The sequence below is a fragment of the Pleurodeles waltl genome, chromosome 10, assembly GCF_031143425.1.
Source record: "Pleurodeles waltl isolate 20211129_DDA chromosome 10, aPleWal1.hap1.20221129, whole genome shotgun sequence".
NCBI lineage: Eukaryota > Metazoa > Chordata > Amphibia > Caudata > Salamandridae > Pleurodeles > Pleurodeles waltl.
The window spans coordinates 28,427,201-28,453,513 of NC_090449.1; the positions used below are offsets into that span (position 1 = coordinate 28,427,201).

A 26,313-nucleotide genomic window follows, 5' to 3' on the forward strand; every position below is an offset into this window, starting at 1 on the left:
GCCCCTAAGGTGTCCTGAGCTGAGGTGCCTCTGACTTTTAGAAATCCTCCATCTTGAAGAAGGAGGATTCCCCCAATAGGGATAGGAATGTGACCCCCTCCCCTTGGGAGGAGGCACAAAGAGGGTGTACCCACCCTCAGGGCTAGTAGCCATTGGCTACTAACCCCCCAGACCTAAACACGCCCTTAAATTTAGTATTTAAGGGCTACCCTGAACCCTAGAAAATTAGATTCCTGCAACCTACAAGAAGAAGGACTGCCTAGCTGAAAACCCCTGCAGAGGAAGACCAGAAGACGACAACTGCCTTGGCTCCAGAAACTCACCGGCCTGTCTCCTGCCTTCCAAAGAACTCTGCTCCAGCGACGCCTTCCATGGGACCAGCGACCTCTGAATCCTCTGAGGACTGCCCGGCTTCGAAAAAGACAAGAAACTCCAGAGGACAGCGGACCTGCTCCAAAAAGACTGCAACTTTGTTTCAAGAAGCAGCTTTAAAGAACCCTGCAACTCCCCGCAAGAAGCGTGAGACTTGCAACACTGCACCCGGCGACCCCGACTCGGCTGGTGGAGAACCAACACCTCAGGGAGGACCCCCGGACTACTCTACGACTGTGAGTACCAAAACCTGTCCCCCCTGAGCCCCCACAGCGCCGCCTGCAGAGGGAATCCCGAGGCTTCCCCTGACCGCGACTCTCTGAAACCTAAGTCCCGACGCCTGGAAAAGACCCTGCACCCGCAGCCCCCAGGACCTGAAGGACCGGACTTTCACTGCAGAAGTGACCCCCAGGAGTCCCTCTCCCTTGCCCAAGTGGAGGTTTCCCCGAGGAAGCCCCCCCTTGCCTGCCTGCAGCGCTAAAGAGATCCCTTGATCTCTCATAGGCTAACATTGAAAACCCGACGCTTGTTTCTACACTGCACCCGGCCGCCCCCGCGCTGCTGAGGGTGAAATTTCTGTGTGGGCTTGTGTCCCCCCCCGGTGCCCTACAAAACCCCCCTGGTCTGCCCTCCGAAGACGCGGGTACTTACCTGCTGGCAGACTGGAACCGGGGCACCCCCTTCTCTCCATTGAAGCCTATGCGTTTTGGGCACCACTTTGAACTCTGCACCTGACCGGCCCTGAGCTGCTGGTGTGGTAACTTTGGGGTTGCTCTGAACCCCCAACGGTGGGCTACCTTGGACCAAGAACTGAACCCTGTAAGTGTCTTACTTACCTGGTAAAACTAACAAAAACTTACCTCCCCCAGGAACTGTGAAAATTGCACTAAGTGTCCACTTTTGAAATAGCTATTTGTGAATAACTTGAAAAGTATACATGCAATTGAAATGATTCAAAGTTCCTAATGTACTTACCTGCAATACCTTTCAAACAAGATATTACATGTTAAATTTGAACCTGTGGTTCTTAAAATAAACTAAGAAAATATATTTTTCTATAACAAAACCTATTGGCTGGATTTGTCTCTGAGTGTGTGTACCTCATTTATTGTCTATGTGTATGTACAACAAATGCTTAACACTACTCCTTGGATAAGCCTACTGCTCGACCACACTACCACAAAATAGAGCATTAGTATTATCTATTTTTACCACTATTTTACCTCTAAGGGGAACCCTTGGACTCTGTGCATTCTATTCCTTACTTTGAAATAGCACATACAGAGCCAACTTCCTACATCCAGACAAAGAAGATATCTGTCATCAAGAACAGCAGTTATAAATCCTTTCCTGGTAAAGTGACATGGAAATGGTGTGCTGTCGGATTCACAAGATTTTACAGCATGAGCTTCTAACAAGTTCCTGCTCCATAATATATCATAATAGCTCGTTGATACACCAATCACATGCATTGAAGTGATTAGCTCTCTACTTTTGCACTTGTCATAGATTGCGTGGGCAGTAATCATGTGTAGCGGAGTTTTCTTTTTGCGGTGATGTAATTCTTAAGACATGATTTGGAAAAGTGTAGATTTGCACAGCATAAGCCTGTCGGTTTATGGGATTGTCTTCCTCTTCTTCGCTTATATCTTCAAAGCCATCATCAATGTTGTCTGCTTCTGCTCTGAACTCAAGATCTTTAGTTTATAACAGTTTTGCTTTGCTGATATTAAACAATGATGTAAAACATGTTAAGACAACATCAGGCATTCTTGTTGACTCCCATCACTTGCGGAGCTCTGGGGCATCATACCATTTGTCATTGAGTCCAAAATCTTTCAGGGCTTTTCTTAAAATCGTTCCTGCTGACTTTACTAAATCCATTGATTTTAATTTGGCAGCAAGAACTTCAGAAGTGAAATCAGCCCAAAACACCAGAAGTGCCTCATTCTTTTTGTTAAACCGACAAAACTGTCATTGTACATCCTCACCTGAAAAAATCTTAATTTCGTTACTATGGATCGGTACATTTTCATCAATGTTGACCATTATTTCTCTGATCTCACTGAGTGTGAACCCGTAGCAAGCACTTGAACCTAACTGAAGGCTGGCAGTTGCTGCTGGGAGTTCGTTGTACATTCATATTTTTGAATGTATGCACGCATACTGTTCCGGCGGGCGTACGAATCTGCTGCAAATACATTCACCTCGAGACTCTGCTAAAAACTTAATCTTGGAAGAAACTAGCTGCAGATAAAAAAAGCATTTGTCCTTTGAGACTTGCATACTCTGTACTTTGTTCTTTCGTCAATCCCTTTGGACCTTGTTCTAGCTAGACCACAGAAAACACATTGAAGATTCTCTGCTCCCTAATCAATTGTTGGAGGTAGATTAGGGGTAGCCATTGATCTTCTAGGTCATGGGTACTCGCAAACATTTTCCCAGGGGCCACAAAGTTTGGTCTGTGGTGCAACCGAGGGCCGCATTGATGCTATCAGCATGGTGATCAAAGGGAGGTGGGGCTCCGGGTGGGGAGGGGTTGTGGCGTTATGGTCAGGATAGGGGGCAGCAAAGCATATAGATCTAGTGGCTGAATCGCACAATGTGAAACCAGAAAACCTGACATTAATCTCAGCTTCCCCATTTTACCAAATTGTGTGATCCTAGACAATTGTTTTATTTCACGTTCCCTTCTTTTTCTTCATTATTCTATGTAGGAGGACCTCACAATGCATGACTTCGGTATGTGTGCCGTGCAAACCCTTGTCCTGTGTTTGATTTAATAAACTATGAAGTTGTTCATGTGCAAATCAGGCCAATCAAAGAGTGCAGATAACTGACTTGCCTTAGTTCACTATTGGCATTGTTATCAAGGTGGTGGTAAGAATGAATGTTTCTGAATTTGTTTCAAATCTATTGTTCTACAAAAATACTTCTGCAGGCACTGTTATAACCTTGTGTACTAAGATGAAATAGTTCTGCAGCTAAATGAAATACACTTTTTGCATTTCTAGGAACAGTTATCAAAGCTGTAGACATTTTCTGCAAGATTCCTGAAACAATAAAAGTGTTCCTGCAGTTAAAGCTCTGCAGGACAACTTCCTTGCTTCCTTTCTTTATCTTCAATAATGCTTAAATAAAGTATCCCTTGATGAGTCGAGTAAACTGCAGTCTAGTGCTACTGCTGCCCTGAGGGCCTCATGTAAAGGTCAAAAGGGCCGCATGCGGCCCCCGGGCCGTACTTTGAGTATCACTGTTCTAGGTGGATGGGCATTGGGTTTGGTTGTTGCGCCTTCAGAAGATTCGGATTCTTCTTATGATTCACCAATTTCTGCTATTTTTGTGACCGTTTTTTTCTAGGCTTTTTTTCCCATTGTATACGACTTGAAGCACTTGTTGTTACAGTGATGAAATATTTGATCCTCTTCACCTATCAGTTTCAATCTTTTGTGAACGTAGTCTTGCCATATTTCTGCAGCATCTCAAACTCGGTCCAGCCGCAGTTGATGATTGCTTTTCCTTTGGAATAGTTTGGCATATGACACATTTTGTTGTTGTTGATGGAGTCCTCAGATTTTATAGTTAGCAACACCGTTGGGAGGTAAAGATCCACTGCAACCACCTGCTTGGCTCATGTTTAAGAATTTGAATCAACAGAAAACCTGCAACAAAAAGGATATTAAAATTTCCAATATGGTGGTTAAAAGTAAAACACATCATTATAGAGCCACCATTTTTGAAAATGGCCGAAGGGTTGCTTTTAGGAGGGATTTTCTGTTTTGACACCAAAATGAAGTATATAGGTCTGATGGTCCCTAAATATTGCATCATCATTGCAACACATCTGCCATTGTTAAAAATGTCGCCCAGAAAAAATCGGCCCGGATTAGTAATGTCTACTCAAGCTAAATTACTTATACAAAAATTCAAATCCAATTTTTTTTTTATTTTTTTTAACACCGGTATATCACTGTGCCAGGGCTACCTAGATAAGGTGTAGTTTGGAGTAACTTGTTGGCTGATTAGTTGACCCGGTGCATGTTTTCCTCATTATTTAGGCGAGGCCGTGGGGACCGGATGGGTCGGTATGGTACTGACCGGGGCCAGGAAGAATGCTATGACTCTCGGGATCATGATTTTCGAGATGTGGATTACCGTGCCTATTCGGATGACTACGGTGGTGGCAACGATGTCCAGGAAGAGTATCTTTCAGCTGAAAGTGGTGGCGAGGTAAGGCCAAATGGGATATTTTGTCAAATGACTGTGCTTTAAACGCTAATGGGGGAGAGGGAGGATCCTGCCTTAATCTAAACTTCTTGGGCAAGAGCATTTGGAAGAAATACTGATAAATATTTATCATGAAAAAGCCCTAAAGTGAGGACTGGGGACGAGAGCTGATCGAACTCTTGAGGTATAATTAGGGCTCCTAGTTGTATGGCATTTATATATTTTTTATTTTACATTTCCATTTATATTTTATCATATTTATTTTGTGGCCCTCTTATCTGTATTTATCCATATTTATTGTGTTTTGTGAATAAATGAAGTTATTAAACTGTACATTTCCACATTTATTTAGCATAAACACATACTCTTAGTTTTCCTTTCGTGTTTTGGCAAGTAAGCATTCAAATATAACGTAACAGTACACCCACAGGTTAATAATAGTATTTTGCTACAAATATGTTGACATAGCTATTATTTAATTAAATTTAATCCTGTTTTTTAGGCTACACACCATCTATCTGACCACGTGTTGGCCTAAAATTTGAGACAATACTGCAAGTCACTTTAAAGAAGCCCAGTTTTCTGTTTTTTTCTTCTGCTATTAAAAATAAATGCAGACAGAAAATACAGTGAGTTCTGTCTGTATTTATCTGTTAAAAAAAAAAAAAACTAGGAGTCTTATTTATGATTGGGGGGATAGGGAGAATTGCAGGTGTTGACATCATTGAGTTGAAATTGAATTAGGAGGCCTCAAAGTATGTGTAGGTCTAATTAGGATTGAATAGAGAAAGTGTAGTGACAGAGGGTATCTGCTATTAAATTGCTGCTTATGCAGGACTTATGGAAGGCATATGGAGAAGTGGCAGTGCATTTGAGGCAAGATAACGATCTATGAGGAAAGGATCACCCCTACTTTTTGAAAGATTTAGTTCTGGTCTACTGGCTGTTAACAGTGGGGCACCAAGTGAAAATGTGACTGTAGACCTGTTACTAAACCTAGCATTTTTAAAACTTCAAATTCTACCTGGCAAAATAAATCATTTGTCTGGCTACATTATAGCGCCCTATAATGCATAACTTCGGTTTTGGAGTAGTTAGACCCTTAATTGAAGTGATCAAATTAATATGATTTTAAAATCCAATCTGATGGTAAAGTCAGATTTTAAGTAGCAATTTTTTAAATGCCACTTTTAAAAATTTGGCTTTTTCCTGTCTAAAGTCTCTATTAGCCCATTCTGAAATAATACCCAACTTTCACCTGGCAGCCTAGGGGAGCGGGGTATATGAATTGCTCTAAGAAAGAACTAAAGGGCCTTGAATGGGAGGTGATCTGGCCTTTTTCGTACAGGATGGCATAGGCCAGTGATATTCCAAGTAACCGCATCCCCAAGCCCAGGTAAAACCTGTATCAGAACTGTTTTTTGTGGGGGTGGTGCTCCTTTACCTAAAGACACCTTAGGGGTGTCCCCCTAGGTGTGACCCAGGGAAAGGGAAGAAAGGTTCCCACATGATTTGGGCAGAGAGCTGCAGTGTGGGATTGTTTAGTACCAGTCCCTCAGGAAATTTTGATTAGAGTTGTCCCTGTGACTTATTTCCTTGGGCAGAGTTACTCTGCTTTGCTCATTGCCATCCCAGCTTTAAAGCTGACATTCATGTAAAGGCTTATTTTGACATTGATAATTTAATTGCAATAAACGAATAATGCCCTGCTTTGGGCTTTTCTTTCTCCGGAGGACTTTCCAAAATAAGCCTCCTTTGTATTTTGGTAGATAGGTGTAAGGAAATGCCTCCTTGGCATGGTTGCCCCCTGACTTTTTGATTTTGCTGATGCTATGTTTACAATTGAAAGTGTGCTGAGGCCTGCTAACCAGGCCCCAGCACCAGTGTTCTTTCCCTAACCTGTACTTTTGTATCCACAATTGGCAGACCCTGGCATCCAGATAAGTCCCTTGTAACTGGTACTTCTAGTACCAAGGGCCCTGATGCCAAGGAAGGTCTCTAAGGGCTGCAGCATGTCTTATGCCACCCTGGAGACCTCTCACTCAGCACAGACACACTGCTTGCCAGCTTGTGTGTGCTAGTGAGGACAAAACGAGTAAGTCGACATGGCACTCCCCTCAGGGTGCCATGCCAGCCTCTCACTGCCTATGCAGTATAGGTAAGACACCCCTCTAGCAGGCCTTACAGCCCTAAGGCAGGGTGCACTATACCATAGGTGAGGGTACCAGTGCATGAGCATGGTACCCCTACAGTGTCTAAACAAAACCTTAGACATTGTAAGTGCAGGGTAGCCATAAGAGTATATGGTCTGGGAGTTTGTCAAACACGAACTCCACAGCACCATAATGGCTACACTGAAAACTGGGAAGTTTGGTATCAAACTTCTCAGCACAATAAATGCACACTGATGCCAGTGTACATTTTATTGTAAAATACACCCCAGAGGGCACCTTAGAGGTGCCCCCTGAAACTTAACCGACTATCTGTGTAGGCTGACTAGTTTTAGCAGCCTGCCACAAACCGAGACATGTTGCTGGCCCCATGGGGAGAGTGCCTTTGTCACTCTAAGGCCAGTAACAAAGCCTGCACTGGGTGGAGATGCTAACACCTCCCCCAGGCAGGAATTGTCACACCTGGCGGTGAGCCTCAAAGGCTCACCTCCTTTGTGCCAACCCAGCAGGACACTCCAGCTAGTGGAGTTGCCCGCCCCCTCCGGCCAGGCCCCACTTTTGGCGGCAAGGCCGGAGAAAATAATGAGAAAAACAAGGAGGAGTCACTGGCCAGTCAGGACAGCCCCTAAGGTGTCCTGAGCTGAAGTGACTCTAACTTTTAGAAATCCTCCATCTTGCAGATGGAGGATTCCCCCAATAGGGTTAGGATTGTGACCCCCTCCCCTTGGGAGGAGGCACAAAGAGGGTGTACCCACCCTCAGGGCTAGTAGCCATTGGCTACTAACCCCCCAGACCTAAACACGCCCTTAAATTTAGTATTTAAGGGCTACCCTGAACCCTAGAAAATTAGATTCCTGCAACTACAAGAAGAAGGACTGCCTAGCTGAAAAACCCCTGCAGAGGAAGACCAGAAGACGACAACTGCCTTGGCTCCAGAAACTCACCGGCCTGTCTCCTGCCTTCCAAAGATCCTGCTCCAGCGACGCCTTCCAAAGGGACCAGCGACCTCGACATCCTCTGAGGACTGCCCCTGCTTCGAAAAGACAAGAAACTCCCGAGGACAGCGGACCTGCTCCAAGAAAGGCTGCAACTTTGTTTCCAGCAGCTTTGAAAGAACCCTGCAAGCTCCCCGCAAGAAGCGTGAGACTTGCAACACTGCACCCGGCGACCCCGACTCGGCTGGTGGAGATCCAACACCTCAGGAGGGACCCCAGGACTACTCTGATACTGTGAGTACCAAAACCTGTCCCCCCTGAGCCCCCACAGCGCCGCCTGCAGAGGGAATCCCGAGGCTTCCCCTGACCGCGACTCTTTGAATCCAAAGTCCCGACGTCTGGGAGAGACCCTGCACCCGCAGCCCCCAGGACCTGAAGGACCGGACTTTCACTGGAGAAGTGACCCCCAGGAGTCCCTCTCCCTTGCCCAAGTGGAGGTTTCCCCGAGGAACCCCCCCCTTGCCTGCCTGCAGCGCTGAAGAGATCCCGAGATCTCTCATAGACTAACATTGCGAACCCGACGCTTGTTTCTACACTGCACCCGGCCGCCCCCGCGCTGCTGAGGGTGAAATTTCTGTGTGGGCTTGTGTCCCCCCCGGTGCCCTACAAAACCCCTCTGGTCTGCCCTCCGAAGACGCGGGTACTTACCTGCAAGCAGACCGGAACCGGGGCACCCCCTTCTCTCCATTCTAGCCTATGTGTTTTGGGCACCACTTTGAACTCTGCACCTGACCGGCCCTGAGCTGCTGGTGTGGTGACTTTGGGGTTGCTCTGAACCCCCAACGGTGGGCTACCTTGGACCAAGAACTGAACCCTGTAAGTGTCCTACTTACCTGGTAAACCTAACAAAAACTTACCTCCCCTAGGAACTGTGAAAATTGCACTAAGTGTCCACTTTTAAAACAGCTATTTGTCAATAACTTGAAAAGTATACATGCAATTTTTATGATTTAAAGTTCCTAAAGTACTTACCTGCAATACCTTTCGAATGAGATATTACATGTAGAATTTGAACCTGTGGTTCTTAAAATAAACTAAGAAAAGATATTTTTCTATAACAAAACCTATTGGCTGGATTTGTCTCTGAGTGTGTGTACCTCATTTATTGTCTATGTGTATGTACAACAAATGCTTAACACTACTCCTTGGATAAGCCTACTGCTCGACCACACTACCACAAAATAGAGCATTAGTATTATCTATTTTTACCACTCTTTTACCTCTAAGGGGAACCCTTGGACTCTGTGCATGCTATTCCTTACTTTGAAATAGCACATTCAGAGCCAACTTCCTACATTGGTGGATCAGCGGTGGGGTACAAGACTTTGCATTTGCTGGACTACTCAGCCAATACCTGATCACACGACAAATTCCAAAATTGTCATTAGAAATTGATTTTTGCAATTTGAAAAGTTTTCTAAATTCTTAAAAGACCTGCTAGGGCCTTGTGTTAGATCCTGTTTAGCATTTCTTTTAGAGTTTAAAAGTTTGTAAAAGTTTGAATTAGAACCTAGAACTAGTTGTAGATTCTTAAAAAGTATTCCAACTTTTAGAAGCAAAATGTCTAGCACAGATGTGACTGTGGTGGAACTCGACACCACACCTTACCTCCATCTTAAGATGAGGGAGCTAAGGTCACTCTGTAAAATAAAGAAAATAACAATGGGCCCCAAACCTACCAAAATACAGCTCCAGGAGCTTTTGGCAGAGTTTGAAAAGGCCAACCCCTCTGAGGGTGGCAACTCAGAGGAAGAGGATAGTGACTTGGAGGAAAATTCCCCCCTACCAGTCCTATCTAGGGAGAACAGGGTCCCTCAAACCCTGACTCCTAAAATAATAGTCAGAGATGCTGGTTCCCTCACAGGAGAGACCAACACCTCTGAAATCACTGAGGATAGCCCCAGTGAAGAGGACATCCAGTTAGCCAGGATGGCCAAAAGATTGGCTTTGGAAAGACAGATCCTAGCCATAGAGAGGGAAAGACAAGAGATGGGCCTAGGACCCATCAATGGTGGCAGCAACATAAATAGGGTCAGAGATTCTCCTGACATGTTGAAAATCCCTAAAGGGATTGTAACTAAATATGAAGATGGTGATGACATCACCAAATGGTTCACAGCTTTTGAGAGGGCTTGTGTAACCAGAAAAGTGAACAGATCTCACTGGGGTGCTCTCCTTTGGGAAATGTTCACAGGAAAGTGTAGGGATAGACTCCTCACACTCTCTGGACAAGATGCAGAATCTTATGACCTCATGAAGGGTACCCTGATTGAGGGCTTTGGATTCTCCACTGAGGAGTATAGGATTAGATTCAGGGGGGCTCAAAAATCCTCGAGCCAGACCTGGGTTGACTTTGTAGACTACTCAGTGAAAACACTAGATGGTTGGATTCAAGGCAGTGGTGTAAGTTAATATGATGGGCTGTACAATTTATTTGTGAAAGAACACCTGTTAAGTAATTGTTTCAATGATAAACTGCATCAGCATCTGGTAGACCTAGGACCAATTTCTCCCCAAGAATTGGGAAAGAAGGCGGACCATTGGGTCAAGACAAGGGTGTCCAAGACTTCAACAGGGGGTGACCAAAAGAAAGGGGTCACAAAGACTCCCCAGGGGAAGGGTGATGAGACAACCAAAACTAAAAATAGTAAAGAGTCTTCTACAGGCCCCCAAAAACCTGCACAGGAGGGTGGGCCCAGAGCCTCTTCACAAAACAATGGGTACAAGGGTAAAAACTTTGATCCCAAAAAGGCCTGGTGTCATAGCTGTAAACAGCATGGACACCAAACTGGAGACAAGGCCTGTCCCAAGAAAGGTTCCACTCCAAACTCCCATCCAGGTAACACTGGTATGGCTAGTCTCCAAGTGGGATCAACAGTGTGCCCCGAGCAAATCAGGGTCCACACTGAAGCTACTCTAGTTTCTGAGGGTGGGGTGGATTTAGCCACACTAGCTGTCTGGCCGCCTAACATGCAAAAATACAGACAGCAACTCTTAATTAATGGGACTAGAATAGAGGGCCTGAGGGATACAGGTGCCAGTGTCACCATGGTGACAGAGAAACTGGTTTCCCCTGGCCAATACCTGACTGGAAAAACTTACACAGTCACCAACGCTGACAATCAGAGAAAAGTACATCCCAAGGCAATGGTTACTTTAGAATGGGGAGGGGTCAATGGCCTGAAACAGGTGGTGGTCTCCTCAAATATCCCAGTGGACTGTCTGCTTGGAAATGACCTGGAGTCCTCAGCATGGGCTGAGGTAGAACTAAAAACTTATGCAGCAATGCTGGGTATCCCTGAACTGGTGTGTGTGAAAACAAGAACACAATGCAAGGCACAGGGTGAACAAGTAGAACTGGAGTCTGGAAGAATGGCCCAGCCTACCAAGAGAACAGGAAAGTCAGTTGGGAAACCAACTGCAACACAGCAAAAGAAAGGGAACCTCTCTTCTCAGGAAGAAGTTCTGCCCTCTGAGGGAACTGAGCCTTTGGAGCTTGAACCTTACCAGGTTGAGCTCTTGGGCCCAGGGGGACCCTCAAGGGAGGAGCTGTGTAAGGGACAAGAAACCTGTCCCTCTCTTGAAGGCCTTAGGCAGCAAGCTGCTGAAGAGTCCAAAGGCAAGAAAAATGGAACACATAGGGTCTATTGGGAAGATGGACTCCTGTACACTGAGGCCAGAGACCCCAAACCTGGTGCCACTAGGAGAGTGGTAGTGCCTCAGCTGTTCAGGAAGTTCATCCTAACATTGGCCCATGACATTCCCCTTGCTGGACATTTGGGACAAACCAAGACGTGGGAGAGGTTAATCAACCACTTCTACTGGCCCAATATGTCCAACATGGTTAAGGAGTTTTGTCTCTCCTGCCCCACCTGTCAAGCCAGTGGTAAGACAGGTGGGCATCCAAAGGCCCCCCTCATTCCACTTCCAGTGGTGGGGGTTCCCTTTGAAAGAGTGGGTGTGGACATAGTTGGTCCACTAGAACCTCCCACAGCCTCAGGAAATATGTGTATCCTGGTAGTAGTGGATCATGCTACCAGGTATCCTGAAGCTATTCCCCTTAGGTCGACTACTGCCCCTGCAGTAGCCAAGGCCCTCATTGGTATCTTTACCAGAGTGGGTTTCCCTAAGGAGGTGGTGTCTGACAGAGGTACCAACTTCATGTCAGCATACCTAAAGCACATGTGGAATGAGTGTGGGGTGACTTATAAATTCACTACACCATACCATCCACAAACTAATGGCTTGGTTGAGAGATTCAACAAGACATTAAAGGGCATGATCATGGGGCTCCCAGAAAAACTCAAAAGGAGATGGGATGTCCTCTTGCCATGTCTGCTTTTCGCTTACAGAGAGGTGCCACAGAAGGGAGTAGGATTCTCACCCTTTGAACTTCTGTTTGGTCATCCTGTAAGAGGACCACTTGCTCTTGTTAAAGAAGGCTGGGAGAGACCTCTCCATGAGCCTAAACAAGACATAGTGGACTATGTACTTGGCCTTCGCTCTAGAATGGCGGAGTACATGGAAAAGGCAACCAAAAACCTTGAGGCCAGCCAACAGCTCCAGAAGTTTTGGTATGACCAAAAGGCTGCACTGGTTGAGTTCCAACCAGGGCAGAAAGTCTGGGTTCTGGAGCCTGTGGCTCCCAGGGCACTCCAGGACAAATGGAGTGGCCCTTACCCAGTACTAGAAAGGAAGAGTCAGGTCACCTACCTGGTGGACCTGGGCACAAGCAGGAGCCCCAAGAGGGTGATCCATGTGAACCGCCTTAAGCTCTTCCATGACAGGGCTGATGTCAATCTGTTGATGGTAACAGATGAGGATCAGGAGGCAGAGAGTGAACCTCTCCCTGATCTTCTGTCATCAGACCCAAAAGATGGCACAGTAGATGGAGTGATCTACTCAGACACCCTCTCTGGCCAACAGCAAGCTGATTGTAGGAGAGTCCTACAACAGTTTCCTGAACTCTTCTCCTTAACCCCTGGTCAGACACACCTGTGTACCCATGATGTGGACACAGGAGACAGCATGCCTGTCAAGAACAAAATCTTTAGACAATCTGACCATGTTAAGGAAAGCATCAAGGTGGAAGTCCACAAGATGCTGGAATTGGGAGTAATTGAGCGCTCTGACAGCCCCTGGGCTAGCCCCGTGGTCTTAGTCCCCAAACCTCACACCAAAGATGGAAAGAAAGAGATGAGGTTTTGTGTGGACTACAGAGGGCTCAATTCTGTCACCAAGACAGATGCTCATCCAATTCCAAGAGCTGATGAGCTCATAGACAAATTAGGTGCTGCCAAATTCTTAAGTACCTTTGACTTGACAGCAGGGTACTGGCAAATAAAAATGGCACCTGGAGCAAAAGAGAAAACAGCATTCTCCACACCTGATGGGCATTATCAGTTTACTGTTATGCCCTTTGGTTTAAAGAATGCCCCTGCCACCTTCCAAAGGTTGGTGAATCAAGTCGGCTTGGAGTCCTTTAGCACAGCTTATCTTGATGATATTGCTGTCTTTAGCTCCACCTGGCAGGATCACCTGGTCCACCTGAAGAAGGTTTTGAAGGCTCTGCAATCTGCAGGCCTCTCTATCAAGGCATCCAAATGCCAGATAGGGCAGGGAACTGAGGTTTACTTGGGACACCTTGTAGGTGGAGGCCAAGTTCAGCCACTCCAACCCAAGATCCAGACTATTCTGGACTGGGTAGCTCCAAAAACCCAGACTCAAGTCAGGGCATTCCTTGGCTTGACTGGGTATTACAGGAGGTTTGTGAAGGGATATGGATCCATTGTGACAGCCCTCACTGAACTCACCTCCAAGAAAATGCCCAAGAAAGTGAACTGGACTGTGGAATGCCAACAGGCCTTTGACACCCTGAAACAGGCAATGTGCTCAGCACCAGTTCTCAAAGCTCCAGATTATTCTAAGCAGTTCATTGTGCAGACTGATGCCTCTGAACATGGGATAGGGGCAGTTTTGTCCCAAACAAATGATGATGGCCTTGACCAGCCTGTTGCTTTCATTAGCAGGAGGTTACTCCCCAGGGAGCAGCGTTGGAGTGCAATTGAGAGGGAGGCCTTTGCTGTGGTTTGGTCCCTGAAGAAGCTGAGACCATACCTCTTTGGGACTCACTTCCTAGTTCAAACTGACCACAGACCTCTCAAATGGCTGATGCAAATGAAAGGTGAAAATCCTAAACTGTTGAGGTGGTCCATCTCCCTACAGGGAATGGACTTTATAGTGGAACACAGACCTGGGACTGCCCATGCCAATGCAGATGGCCTTTCCAGGTTCTTCCACTTAGAAAATGAAGACTCTCTTGGGAAAGGTTAGTCTCATCCTCTTTCGTTTGGGGGGGGGTTGTGTAAGGAAATGCCTCCTTGGCATGGTTGCCCCCTGACTTTTTGCCTTTGCTGATGCTATGTTTACAATTGAAAGTGTGCTGAGGCCTGCTAACCAGGCCCCAGCACCAGTGTTCTTTCCCTAACCTGTACTTTTGTATCCACAATTGGCAGACCCTGGCATCCAGATAAGTCCCTTGTAACTGGTACTTCTAGTACCAAGGGCCCTGATGCCAAGGAAGGTCTCTAAGGGCTGCAGCATGTCTTATGCCACCCTGGAGACCTCTCACTCAGCACAGACACACTGCTTGCCAGCTTGTGTGTGCTAGTGAGGACAAAACGAGTAAGTCGACATGGCACTCCCCTCAGGGTGCCATGCCAGCCTCTCACTGCCTATGCAGTATAGGTAAGACACCCCTCTAGCAGGCCTTACAGCCCTAAGGCAGGGTGCACTATACCATAGGTGAGGGTACCAGTGCATGAGCATGGTACCCCTATAGTGTCTAAACAAAACCGTAGACATTATAAGTGCAGGGTAGCCATAAGAGTATATGGTCTGGGAGTCTGTCAAACACGAACTCCACAGCACCATAATGGCTACACTGAAAACTGGGTAGTTTGGTATCAAACTTCTCAGCACAATAAATGCACACTGATGCCAGTGTACATTTTATTGTAAAATACACCACAGAGGGCACCTTAGAGGTGCCCCCTGAAACTTAACCGACTATCTGTGTAGGCTGACTAGTTTTAGCAGCCTGCCACAAACCGAGACATGTTGCTGGCCCCATGGGGAGAGTGCCTTTGTCACTCTGAGGCCAGTAACAAAGCCTGCACTGGGTGGAGATGCTAACACCTCCCCCAGGCAGGAATTGTCACACCTGGCGGTGAGCCTCAAAGGCTCACCTCCTTTGTGCCAACCCAGCAGGACACTCCAGCTAGTGGAGTTGCCCGCCCCCTCCGGCCAGGCCCCACTTTTGGCGGCAAGGCCGGAGAAAATAATGAGAAAAACAAGGAGGAGTCACTGGCCAGTCAGGACAGCCCCTAAGGTGTCCTGAGCTGAAGTGACTCTAACTTTTAGAAATCCTCCATCTTGCAGATGGAGGATTCCCCCAATAGGGTTAGGATTGTGACCCCCTCCCCTTGGGAGGAGGCACAAAGAGGGTGTACCCACCCTCAGGGCTAGTAGCCATTGGCTACTAACCCCCCAGACCTAAACACGCCCTTAAATTTAGTATTTAAGGGCTACCCTGAACCCTAGAAAATTAGATTCCTGCAACTACAAGAAGAAGGACTGCCTAGCTGAAAACCCCTGCAAAGGAAGACCAGAAGACGACAACTGCCTTGGCTCCAGAAACTCACCGGCCTGTCTCCTGCCTTCCAAAGATCCTGCTCCAGCGACGCCTTCCAAAGGGACCAGCGACCTCGACATCCTCTGAGGACTGCCCCTGCTTCGAAAAGACAAGAAACTCCCGAGGACAGCGGACCTGGTCCAAGAAAAGCTGCAACTTTGCTTCCAGCAGCTTTAAAGAACCCTGCAAGCTCCCCGCAAGAAGCGTGAGACTTGCAACACTGCACCCGGCGACCCCGACTCGGCTGGTGGCGATCCAACACCTCAGGAGGGACCCCAGGACTACTCTAAGACTGTGAGTACAAAAACCTGTCCCCCCCCTGAGCCCCCACAGCGCCGCCTGCAGAGGGAATCCCGAGGCTTCCCCTGACCGCGACTCTTTGAATCCTAAGTCCCGACACCTGGGAGAGACCCTGCACCCGCAGCCCCCAGGACCTGAAGGACCGGACTTTCACTGGAGGAGTGACCCCCAGGAGTCCCTCTCCCTTGATCAAGTGGAGGTTTCCCCGAGGAACCCCCCCCTTGCCTGCCTGCAGCGCTGAAGAGATCCCGAGATCTCTCATAGACTAACATTGCGAACCCGACGCTTGTTTCTACACTGCACCCGGCCGCCCCCGCGCCGCTGAGGGTGAAATTTCTGTGTGGGCTTGTGTCCCCCCCGGTGCCCTACAAAACCCCCCTGGTCTGCCCTCCGAAGACGCGGGTACTTACCTGCAAGCAGACCGGAACCGGGGCACCCCCTTCTCTCCATTCTAGCCTATGTGTTTTGGGCACCACTTTGAACTCTGCACCTGACCGGCCCTGAGCTGCTGGTGTGGTGACTTTGGGGTTGCTCTGAACCCCCAACGGTGGGCTACCTTGGACCAAGAACTAAGCCCTGTAAGTGTCTTACTTACCTGGTTAACCTAACAAATACTTACCTCCCCTAGGAACTGTGAAAATTGCACTAAGTGTCCACTTTTAAAACAGCTATTTGTGAATAACTTGAAAAGTATACATGCAATTTTGATGATTTGAAGTTCCTAAAGTACTTACCTGCAATACCTTTCGAATGAGATATTACATGTAGAATTTGAACCTGTGGTTCTTAAAATAAACTAAGAAAAGATATTTTTCTATAACAAAACCTATTGGCTGGATTTGTCTCTGAGTGTGTGTACCTCATTTATTGTCTATGTGTATGTACAACAAATGCTTAACACTACTCCTTGGATAAGCCTACTGCTCGACCACACTACCACAAAATAGAGCATTAGTATTATCTCTTTTTGCCACTATCTTACCTCTAAGGGGAACCCTTGGACTCTGTGCATGCTATTCCTTACTTTGAAATAGCACATACAGAGCCAACTTCCTACAGTTACCCCCTGACTTTTTGCCTTTGCTGATGCTATGTTTTGAATTGAAAGTGTGCTGAGGCCTGCTAACCAGGCCCCAGCACCAGTGTTCTTTCCCTAACCTGTACTTTTGATTCCACAATTGGCACACCCTGGCATCCAGATAAGTCCCTTGTAACTGGTACCTCTGGTACCAAGGGCCCTGATGCCAGGGAAGGTCTCTAAGGGCTGCAGCATGTATTATGCCACCCTAAGAGACCCCTCACTCAGCACAGACACACTGCTTACCAGCTTGTGTGTGCTAGTGAGAACAAAATGAGTAAGTCGACATGGCACTCCCCTCAGGGTGCCATGCCAGCCTCTCACTGCCTATGCAGTATAGGTAAGACACCCCTTGTAAAGAAATGGCTCCCTGTTGCAGTTACCCCCCACTTTTTGCCTGATACTGATGCTGACTTGACTGAGAAGTGTGCTGGGACCCTGCTAACCAGGCCCCAGCACCAGTGTTCTTTCACCTAAAATGTACCATTGTTTCCACAATTGGCACAACCCTGGCACCTAGGTAAGTCCCTTGTAACTGGTACCCCTTGTACCAAGGGCCCTGATGCCAGGGAAGGTCTCTAAGGGCTGCAGCATGTCTTATGCCACCCTAGGGACCCCTCACTCAGCACAGACACACTGCTTGCCAGCTGGTGTGTGCTGATGGGGAGAAAATGACTAAGTCGACATGGCACTCCCCTCAGGGTGCCATGCCAACCTCCCACTGCCTGTGGCATAGGTAAGTCACCCCTCTAGTAGGCCTTACAGCCCTAAGGCAGGGTGCACTATACCACAGGTGAGGGCATATGTGCATGAGCACTATGCCCCTACAGTGTCTAAGCAAAACCTTAGACATTGTAAGTGCAGGGTAGCCATAAGAGTATATGGGCTGGGAGTCTGTCAAAAACGAACTCCACAGCTCCATAATGGCTACACTGAATACTGGGAAGTTTAGTATCAAACTTCTCAGAATAATAAACCCACACTGATGCCAGTGTTGGATTTATTAAAAAATGCACACAGAGGGCATCTTAGAGATACCCCCTGTATTTTACCCAATTGTTCAGTGCAGGACTGACTGGTCTGTGCCAGCCTGCTGCTGAGAGACGAGTGTCTGACCTCATGCGGTGAGAGCCTTTGTGCTCTCTGAGGACCGAAACAAAGCCTGCTCTGGGTGGAGGTGCTTCACACCTCCCCCCTGCAGGAACTGTAACACCTAGCAGTGAGCTTCAAAGGCTCAAGCTTCGTGTTACAATGCCCCAGGGCACTCCAGCTAGTGGAGATGCCCGCCTCCTGGACCCAGCCCCCACTTTTGGCGGCAAGTCCAGGAGAGATAATGAGAAAAACAAGGAGGAGTCACTGGCCAGTCAGGACAGCCCCTAAGGTGTCCTGAGCTGAGGTGACTCTGACTTTTAGAAATCCTCCATCTTGTAGAAGGAGGATTGCCCCAATAGGGATAGGAATGTGACCCCCTCCCCTTGGGAGGAGGCACAAAGAGGGTGTACCCACCCTCAGGGCTAGTAGCCATTGGCTACTAACCCCCCAGACCTAAACACGCCCTTAAATTTAGTATTTAAGGGCTCTCCCTGAACCTAGAAATTAGATTCCTGCAACCTACAAGAAGAAGGACTGCCTAGCTGAAAACCCCTGCAGAGGAAGACCAGAAGACGACAACTGCCTTGGTTCCAGAAACTCACCGGCCTGTCTCCTGCCTTCCAAAGAACTCTGCTCCAGCGACGCCTTCCAAGGGACCAGCGACCTCTGAATCCTCTGAGGACTGCCCTGCTTCGAAAAAGACAAGAAACTCCCGAGGACAGCGGACCTGCTCCAAAAAGACTGCAACTTTGTTTCAAGAAGCAGCTTTAAAGAACCCTGCAACTCCCCGCAAGAAGCGTGAGACTTGCAACACTGCACCCGGCGACCCCGACTCGGCTGGTGGAGAACCAACACCTCAGGGAGGACCCCCGGACTACTCTACGACTGTGAGTACCAAAACCTGTCCCCCCTGAGCCCCCACAGCGCCGCCTGCAGAGGGAATCCCGAGGCTTCCCCTGACCGCGACTCTCTGAAACCTAAGTCCCGACGCCTGGAAAAGACCCTGCACCCGCAGCCCCCAGGACCTGAAGGACCGGACTTTCACTGCAGAAGTGACCCCCAGGAGTCCCTCTCCCTTGCCCAAGTGGAGGTTTCCCCGAGGAAGCCCCCCCTTGCCTGCCTGCAGCGCTAAAGAGATCCCTTGATCTCTCATAGGCTAACATTGAAAACCCGACGCTTGTTTCTACACTGCACCCGGCCGCCCCCGCGCTGCTGAGGGTGAAATTTCTGTGTGGGCTTGTGTCCCCCCCCCGGTGCCCTACAAAACCCCCCTGGTCTGCCCTCCGAAGACACGGGTACTTACCTGCTGGCAGACTGGAACCGGGGCACCCCCTTCTCTCCATTGAAGCCTATGCGTTTTGGGCACCACTTTGAACTCTGCACCTGACCGGCCCTGAGCTGCTGGTGTGGTAACTTTGGGGTTGCTCTGAACCCCCAACGGTGGGCTACCTTGGACCAAGAACTGAACCCTGTAAGTGCCTTACTTACCTGGTAAAACTAACAAAAACTTACCTCCCCCAGTGTAAGGAAATGCCTCCTTGGCATGGTTGCCCCCTGACTTTTTGCCTTTGCTGATGCTATGTTTACAATTGAAAGTGTGCTGAGGCCTGCTAACCAGGCCCCAGCACCAGTGTTCTTTCCCTAACCTGTACTTTTGTATCCACAATTGGCAGACCCTGGCATCCAGATAAGTCCCTTGTAACTGGTACTACTAGTACCAAGGGCCCTGATGCCAAGGAAGGTCTCTAAGGGCTGCAGCATGTCTTATGCCACCCTGGAGACCTCTCACTCAGCACAGACACACTGCTTGCCAGCTTGTGTGTGCTAGTGAGGACAAAACGAGTAAGTCGACATGGCACTCCCCTCAGGGTGCCATGCCCGCCTCTCACTGCCTATGCAGTATAGGTAAGCCACCCCTCTAGCAGGCCTTACAGCCCGAAGGCAGGGTGCACTATACCATAGGTGAGGGTACCAGTGCATGAGCATGGTACCCCTACAGTGTCTAGACAAAACCTTAGACATTGTAAGTGCAGGGTAGCCATAAGAGTATATGGTCTGGGAGTTTGTCAAACACGAACTCCACAGCACCATAATGGCTACACTGAAAACTGGGAAGTTTGGTATCAAACTTCTCAGCACAATAAATGCACACTGATGCCAGTGTACATTTTATTGTAAAATACACCACAGAGGGCACCTTAGAGGTGCCCCCTGAAACTTAACCGACTATCTGTGTAGGCTGACTAGTTTTAGCAGCCTGCCACAAACCGAGACATGTTGCTGGCCCCATGGGGAGAGTGCCTTTGTCACTCTGAGGCCAGTAACAAAGCCTGCACTGGGTGGAGATGCTAACACCTCTCCCAGGCAGGAATTGTCACACCTGGCGGTGAGCCTCAAAGGCTCACCTCCTTTGTGCCAACCCAGCAGGACACTCCAGCTAGTGGAGTTGCCCGCCCCCTCCGGCCAGGCCCCACTTTTGGCGGCAAGGCCGGAGAAAATAATGAGAAAAACAAGGAGGAGTCACTGGCCAGTCAGGACAGCCCCTAAGGTGTCCTGAGCTGAAGTGACTCTAACTTTTAGAAATCCTCCATCTTGCAGATGGAGGATTCCCCCAATAGGGTTAGGATTGTGACCCCCTCCCCTTGGGAGGAGGCACAAAAAGGGTGTACCCACCCTCAGGGCTAGTAGCCATTGGCTACTAACCCCCCAGACCTAAACACGCCCTTAAATTTAGTATTTAAGGGCTACCCTGAACCCTAGAAAATTAGATTCCTGCAACAACAAGAAGAAGGACTGCCTAGCTGAAAACCCCTGCAGAGGAAGACCAGAAGACAACTACTGCCTTGGCTCCAGAAACTCACCGGCCTGTCTCCTGCCTTCCAAAGATCCTGCTCCAGCGACGCCTTCCAAAGGGACCAGCGACCTCGACATCCTCTGAGGACTGCCCCTGCTTCGAAAAGACAAGAAACTCCCGAGGACAGCGGACCTGCTCCAAGAAAAGCTGCAACTTTGTTTCCAGCAGCTTTAAAGAACCCTGCAAGCTCCCCGCAAGAAGCGTGAGACTTGCAACACTGCACCCGGCGACCCCGACTCGGCTGGTGGCGATCCAACACCTCAGGAGGGACCCCAGGACTACTCTGATACTGTGAGTACCAAAACCTGTCCCCCCTGAGCCCCCACAGCGCCGCCTGCAGAGGGAATCCCGAGGCTTCCCCTGACCGCGACTCTTTGAACCTAAAGTCCCGACGCCTGGGAGAGACCCTGCACCCGCAGCCCCCAGGACCTGAAGGACCGGACTTTCACTGGAGAAGTGACCCCCAGGAGTCCCTCTCCCTTGCCCAAGTGGAGGTTTCCCCGAGGAATCCCCCCCTTGCCTGCCTGCAGCGCTGAAGAGATCCCGAGATCTCTCATAGACTAACATTGCGAACCCGACGCTTGTTTCTACACTGCACCCGGCCGCCCCCGCGCCGCTGAGGGTGAAATTTCTGTGTGGACTTGTGTCCCCCCCGGTGCCCTACAAAACCCCCCCCTGGTCTGCCCTCCGAAGACGCGGGTACTTACCTGCAAGCAGACCGGAACCGGGGCACCCCCTTCTCTCCATTCTAGCCTATGTGTTTTGGGCACCACTTTGAACTCTGCACCTGACCGGCCCTGAGCTGCTGGTGTGGTGACTTTGGGGTTGCTCTGAACCCCCAACGGTGGGCTACCTTGGACCAAGAACTGAACCCTGTAAGTGTCTTACTTACCTGGTAAAACTAACCAAAACTTACCTCCCCTAGGAACTGTGAAAATTGCACTAAGTGTCCACTTTTAAAACAGCTATTTGTCAACAACTTGAAAAGTATACATGCAATTTTGATGATTTGAAGTTCCTAAAGTACTTACCTGCAATACCTTTCGAATGAGATATTACATGTAGAATTTGAACCGGTGGTTCTTAAAATAAACTAAGAAAAGATATTTTTCTATACAAAAACCTATTGGCTGGATTTGTCTCTGAGTGTGTGTACCTCATTTATTGTCTATGTGTATGTACAACAAATGCTTAACACTACTCCTTGGATAAGCCTACTGCTCGACCACACTACCACAAAATAGAGCATTAGTATTATCTATTTTTACCACTATTTTACCTCTAAGGGGAACCCTTGGACTCTGTGCATGCTATTCCTTACTTTGAAATAGCACATACAGAGCCAACTTCCTACATTGGTGGATCAGCGGTGGGGTACAAGACTTTGCATTTGCTGGACTACTCAGCCAATACCTGATCACACGACAAATTCCAAAATTGTCATTAGAAATTGATTTTTGCAATTTGAAAAGTTTTCTAAATTCTTAAAAGTCCTGCTAGGGCCTTGTGTGTTAAGTCCCTGTTTAGCATTTCTTTTAGAGTTTAAAAGTTTGTAAAAGTTTGAATTAGATTCTAGAACCAGTTGTAGATTCTTAAAAAGTATTCCAACTTTTAGAAGCAAAATGTCTAGCACAGATGTGACTGTGGTGGAACTCGACACCACACCTTACCTCCATCTTAAGATGAGGGAGCTAAGGTCACTCTGTAAAATAAAGAAAATAACAATGGGCCCCAAACCTACCAAAATACAGCTCCAGGAGCTTTTGGCAGAGTTTGAAAAGGCCAACCCCTCTGAGGGTGGCAACTCAGAGGAAGAGGATAGTGACTTGGAGGACAATTCCCCCCTACCAGTCCTATCTAGGGAGAACAGGGTCCCTCAAACCCTGACTCCAAAAATAATAGTCAGAGATGCTGGTTCCCTCACAGGAGAGACCAACACCTCTGAAATCACTGAGGATAGCCCCAGTGAAGAGGACATCCAGTTAGCCAGGATGGCCAAAAGATTGGCTTTGGAAAGACAGATCCTAGCCATAGAGAGGGAAAGACAAGAGATGGGCCTAGGACCCATCAATGGTGGCAGCAACATAAATAGGGTCAGAGATTCTCCTGACATGTTGAAAATCCCTAAAGGGATTGTAACTAAATATGAAGATGGTGATGACATCACCAAATGGTTCACAGCTTTTGAGAGGGCTTGTGTAACCAGAAAAGTGAACAGATCTCACTGGGGTGCTCTCCTTTGGGAAATGTTCACAGGAAAGTGTAGGGATAGACTCCTCACACTCTCTGGACAAGATGCAGAATCTTATGACCTCATGAAGGGTACCCTGATTGAGGGCTTTGGATTCTCCACTGAGGAGTACAGGATTAGGTTCAGGGGGGCTCAAAAATCCTCGAGCCAGACCTGGGTTGACTTTGTTGACTACTCAGTGAAAACACTAGATGGTTGGATTCAAGGCAGTGGTGTAAGTAATTATGATGGGCTGTACAATTTATTTGTGAAAGAACACCTGTTAAGTAATTGTTTCAATGATAAACTGCATCAGCATCTGGTAGACCTAGGACCAATTTCTCCCCAAGAATTGGGAAAGAAGGCGGACCATTGGGTCAAGACAAGGGTGTCCAAGACTTCAACAGGGGGTGACCAAAAGAAAGGGGTCACAAAGACTCCCCAGGGGAAGGGTGATGAGACAACCAAAACTAAAAATAGTAAAGAGTCTTCTACAGGCCCCCAAAAACCTGCACAGGAGGGTGGGCCCAGAGCCTCTTCACAAAACAATGGGTACAAGGGTAAAAACTTTGATCCCAAAAAGGCCTGGTGTCATAGCTGTAAACAGCATGGACACCAAACTGGAGACCAGGCCTGTCCCAAGAAAGATTCCACTCCAAACTCCCATCCAGGTAACACTGGTATGGCTAGTCTCCAAGTGGGATCAACAGTGTGCCCAGAGCAAATCAGGGTCCACACTGAAGCTACTCTAGTTTCTGAGGGTGGGGTGGATTTAGCCACACTAGCTGTCTGGCCGCCTAACATGCAAAAATACAGACAGCAACTCTTAATTAATGGGACTAGAATAGAGGGCCTGAGGGATACAGGTGCCAGTGTCACCATGGTGACAGAGAAACTGGTTTCCCCTGGCCAATACCTGACTGGAAAAACTTACACAGTCACCAACGCTGACAATCAGAGAAAAGTACATCCCATGGCAATGGTTACTTTAGAATGGGGAGGGGTCAATGGCCTGAAACAGGTGGTGGTCTCCTCAAATATCCCAGTGGACTGTCTGCTTGGAAATGACCTGGAGTCCTCAGCATGGGCTGAGGTAGAACTAAAAACCCATGCAGCAATGCTGGGTATCCCTGAACTGGTGTGTGTGAAAACAAGAGCACAATGCAAGGCACAGGGTGAAAAAGTAGAGCTGGAGTCTGGAAAAATGGCCCAGCCTACCAAGAGAACAGGAAAGTCAGTTGGGAAACCAACTGCAACACAGCAAAAGAAAGGGAACCTCTCTTCTCAGGAAGAAGTTCTGCCCTCTGAGGGAACTGAGCCTTTGGAGCTTGAACCTTACCAGGTTGAGCTCTTAGACCCAGGGGGACCCTCCAGGGAGGAGCTGTGTAAGGGACAAGAAACCTGTCCCTCTCTTGAAGGCCTTAGGCAGCAAGCTGCTGAAGAGTCCAAAGGCAAGAAAAATGGAACGCATAGTGTAGGAAGTTGGCTCTGTATGTGCTATTTCAAAGTAAGGAATAGCATGCACAGAGTCCAAGGGTTCCCCTTAGAGGTAAAATAGTGGTAAAAATAGATAATACTAATGCTCTATTTTGTGGTAGTGTGGTCGAGCAGTAGGCTTATCCAAGGAGTAGTGTTAAGCATTTGTTGTACATACACATAGACAATAAATGAGGTACACACACTCAGAGACAAATCCAGCCAATAGGTTTTTGTTATAGAAAAATATATTTTCTTAGTTTATTTTAAGAACCACAGGTTCAAATTTAACATGTAATATCTTGTTCGAAAGGTATTGCAGGTAAGTACTTTAGGAACTTCAAATCATAAAAATTGCATGTATACTTTTCAAGTTATTGACAAATAGCTGTTTTAAAAGTGGACACTTAGTGCAATTTTCACAGTTCCTGGGGGAGGTAAGTTTTTGTTAGTTTTACCAGGTAAGTAGGACACTTACAGGGTTCAGTTCTTGGTCCAAGGTAGCCCACCGTCGGGGGTTCAGAGCAACCCCAAAGTCACCACACCAGCAGCTCAGGGCCGGTCAGGTGCAGAGTTCAAAGTGGTGCCCAAAACACATAGGCTAGAATGGAGAGAAGGGGGTGCCCCGGTTACGGTCTGCTTGCAGGTAAGTACCCGCGTCTTCGGAGGGCAGACCAGAGGGGTTTTGTAGGGCACCGGGGGGGACACAAGCCCACACAGAAATTTCACCCTCAGCAGCGCGGGGGCGGCCGGGTGCAGTGTAGAAACCAGCGTCGGGTTCGCAATGTTAGTCTATGAGAGATCTCGGGATCTCTTCAGCGCTGCAGGCAGGCAAGGGGGGGGTTCCTCGGGGAAACCTCCACTTGGGCAAGGGAGAGGGACTCCTGGGGGTCACTTCTCCAGTGAAAGTCCGGTCCTTCAGGTCCTGGGGGCTGCGGGTGCAGGGTCTCTCCCAGGCGTCGGGACTTTGGGTTCAAAGAGTCGCGGTCAGGGGAAGCCTCGGGATTCCCTCTGCAGGCGGCGCTGTGGGGGTTCAGGGGGGACAGGTTTTGGTACTCACAGTATCAGAGTAGTCCTGGGGTCCCTCCTGAGGCGTCGGATCTCCACCAGCCGAGTCGGGGTCGCCGGGTGCAGTGTTGCAAGTCTCACGCTTCTTGCGGGGAGCTTGCAGGGTTCTTTCAAGGCTGCTGGAAACAAAGTTGCAGCCTTTCTTGGGGCAGGTCCGCTGTCCTCGGGAGTTTCTTGTCTTTTCGAAGCAGGGGCAGTCCTCAGAGGATGTCGAGGTCGCTGGTCCCTTTGGAAGGCGTCGCTGGAGCAGGATCTTTGGAAGGCAGGAGACAGGCCGGTGAGTTTCTGGAGCCAAGGCAGTTGTCGTCTTCTGGTCTTCCTCTGCAGGGGTTTTCAGCTAGGCAGTCCTTCTTCTTGTAGTTGCAGGAATCTAATTTTCTAGGGTTCAGGGTAGCCCTTAAATACTAAATTTAAGGGTGTGTTTAGGTCTGGGGGGTTAGTAGCCAATGGCTACTAGCCCTGAGGGTGGGTACACCCTCTTTGTGCCTCCTCCCAAGGGGAGGGGGTCACAATCCTAACCCTATTGGGGGAATCCTCCATCTGCAAGATGGAGGATTTCTAAAAGTTAGTCACCTCAGCTCAGGACACCTTAGGGGCTGTCCTGACTGGCCAGTGACTCCTCCTTGTTATTCTCATTATTTTCTCCGGCCTTGCCGCCAAAAGTGGGGCCTGGCCGGAGGGGGCGGGCAACTCCACTAGCTGGAGTGTCCTGCTGGGTTGGCACAAAGGAGGTGAGCCTTTGAGGCTCACCGCCAGG

General features: G+C 48.3%; 1 protein-coding gene across 1 annotated transcript in view; it reads left to right on the forward strand.

The window, feature by feature from the left end:
- Nucleotides 1–26,313, forward strand: part of RBM10 (RNA binding motif protein 10) — a 329,240-nt gene that overhangs the window by 28,374 nt on the left and 274,553 nt on the right. Inside the window, exon 5 of the mRNA XM_069209523.1 lies at nucleotides 4,431–4,602. Coding sequence (XP_069065624.1) covers nucleotides 4,431–4,602 — 172 coding nt within the window. The remainder of the gene's footprint in view (nucleotides 1–4,430; nucleotides 4,603–26,313) is intronic.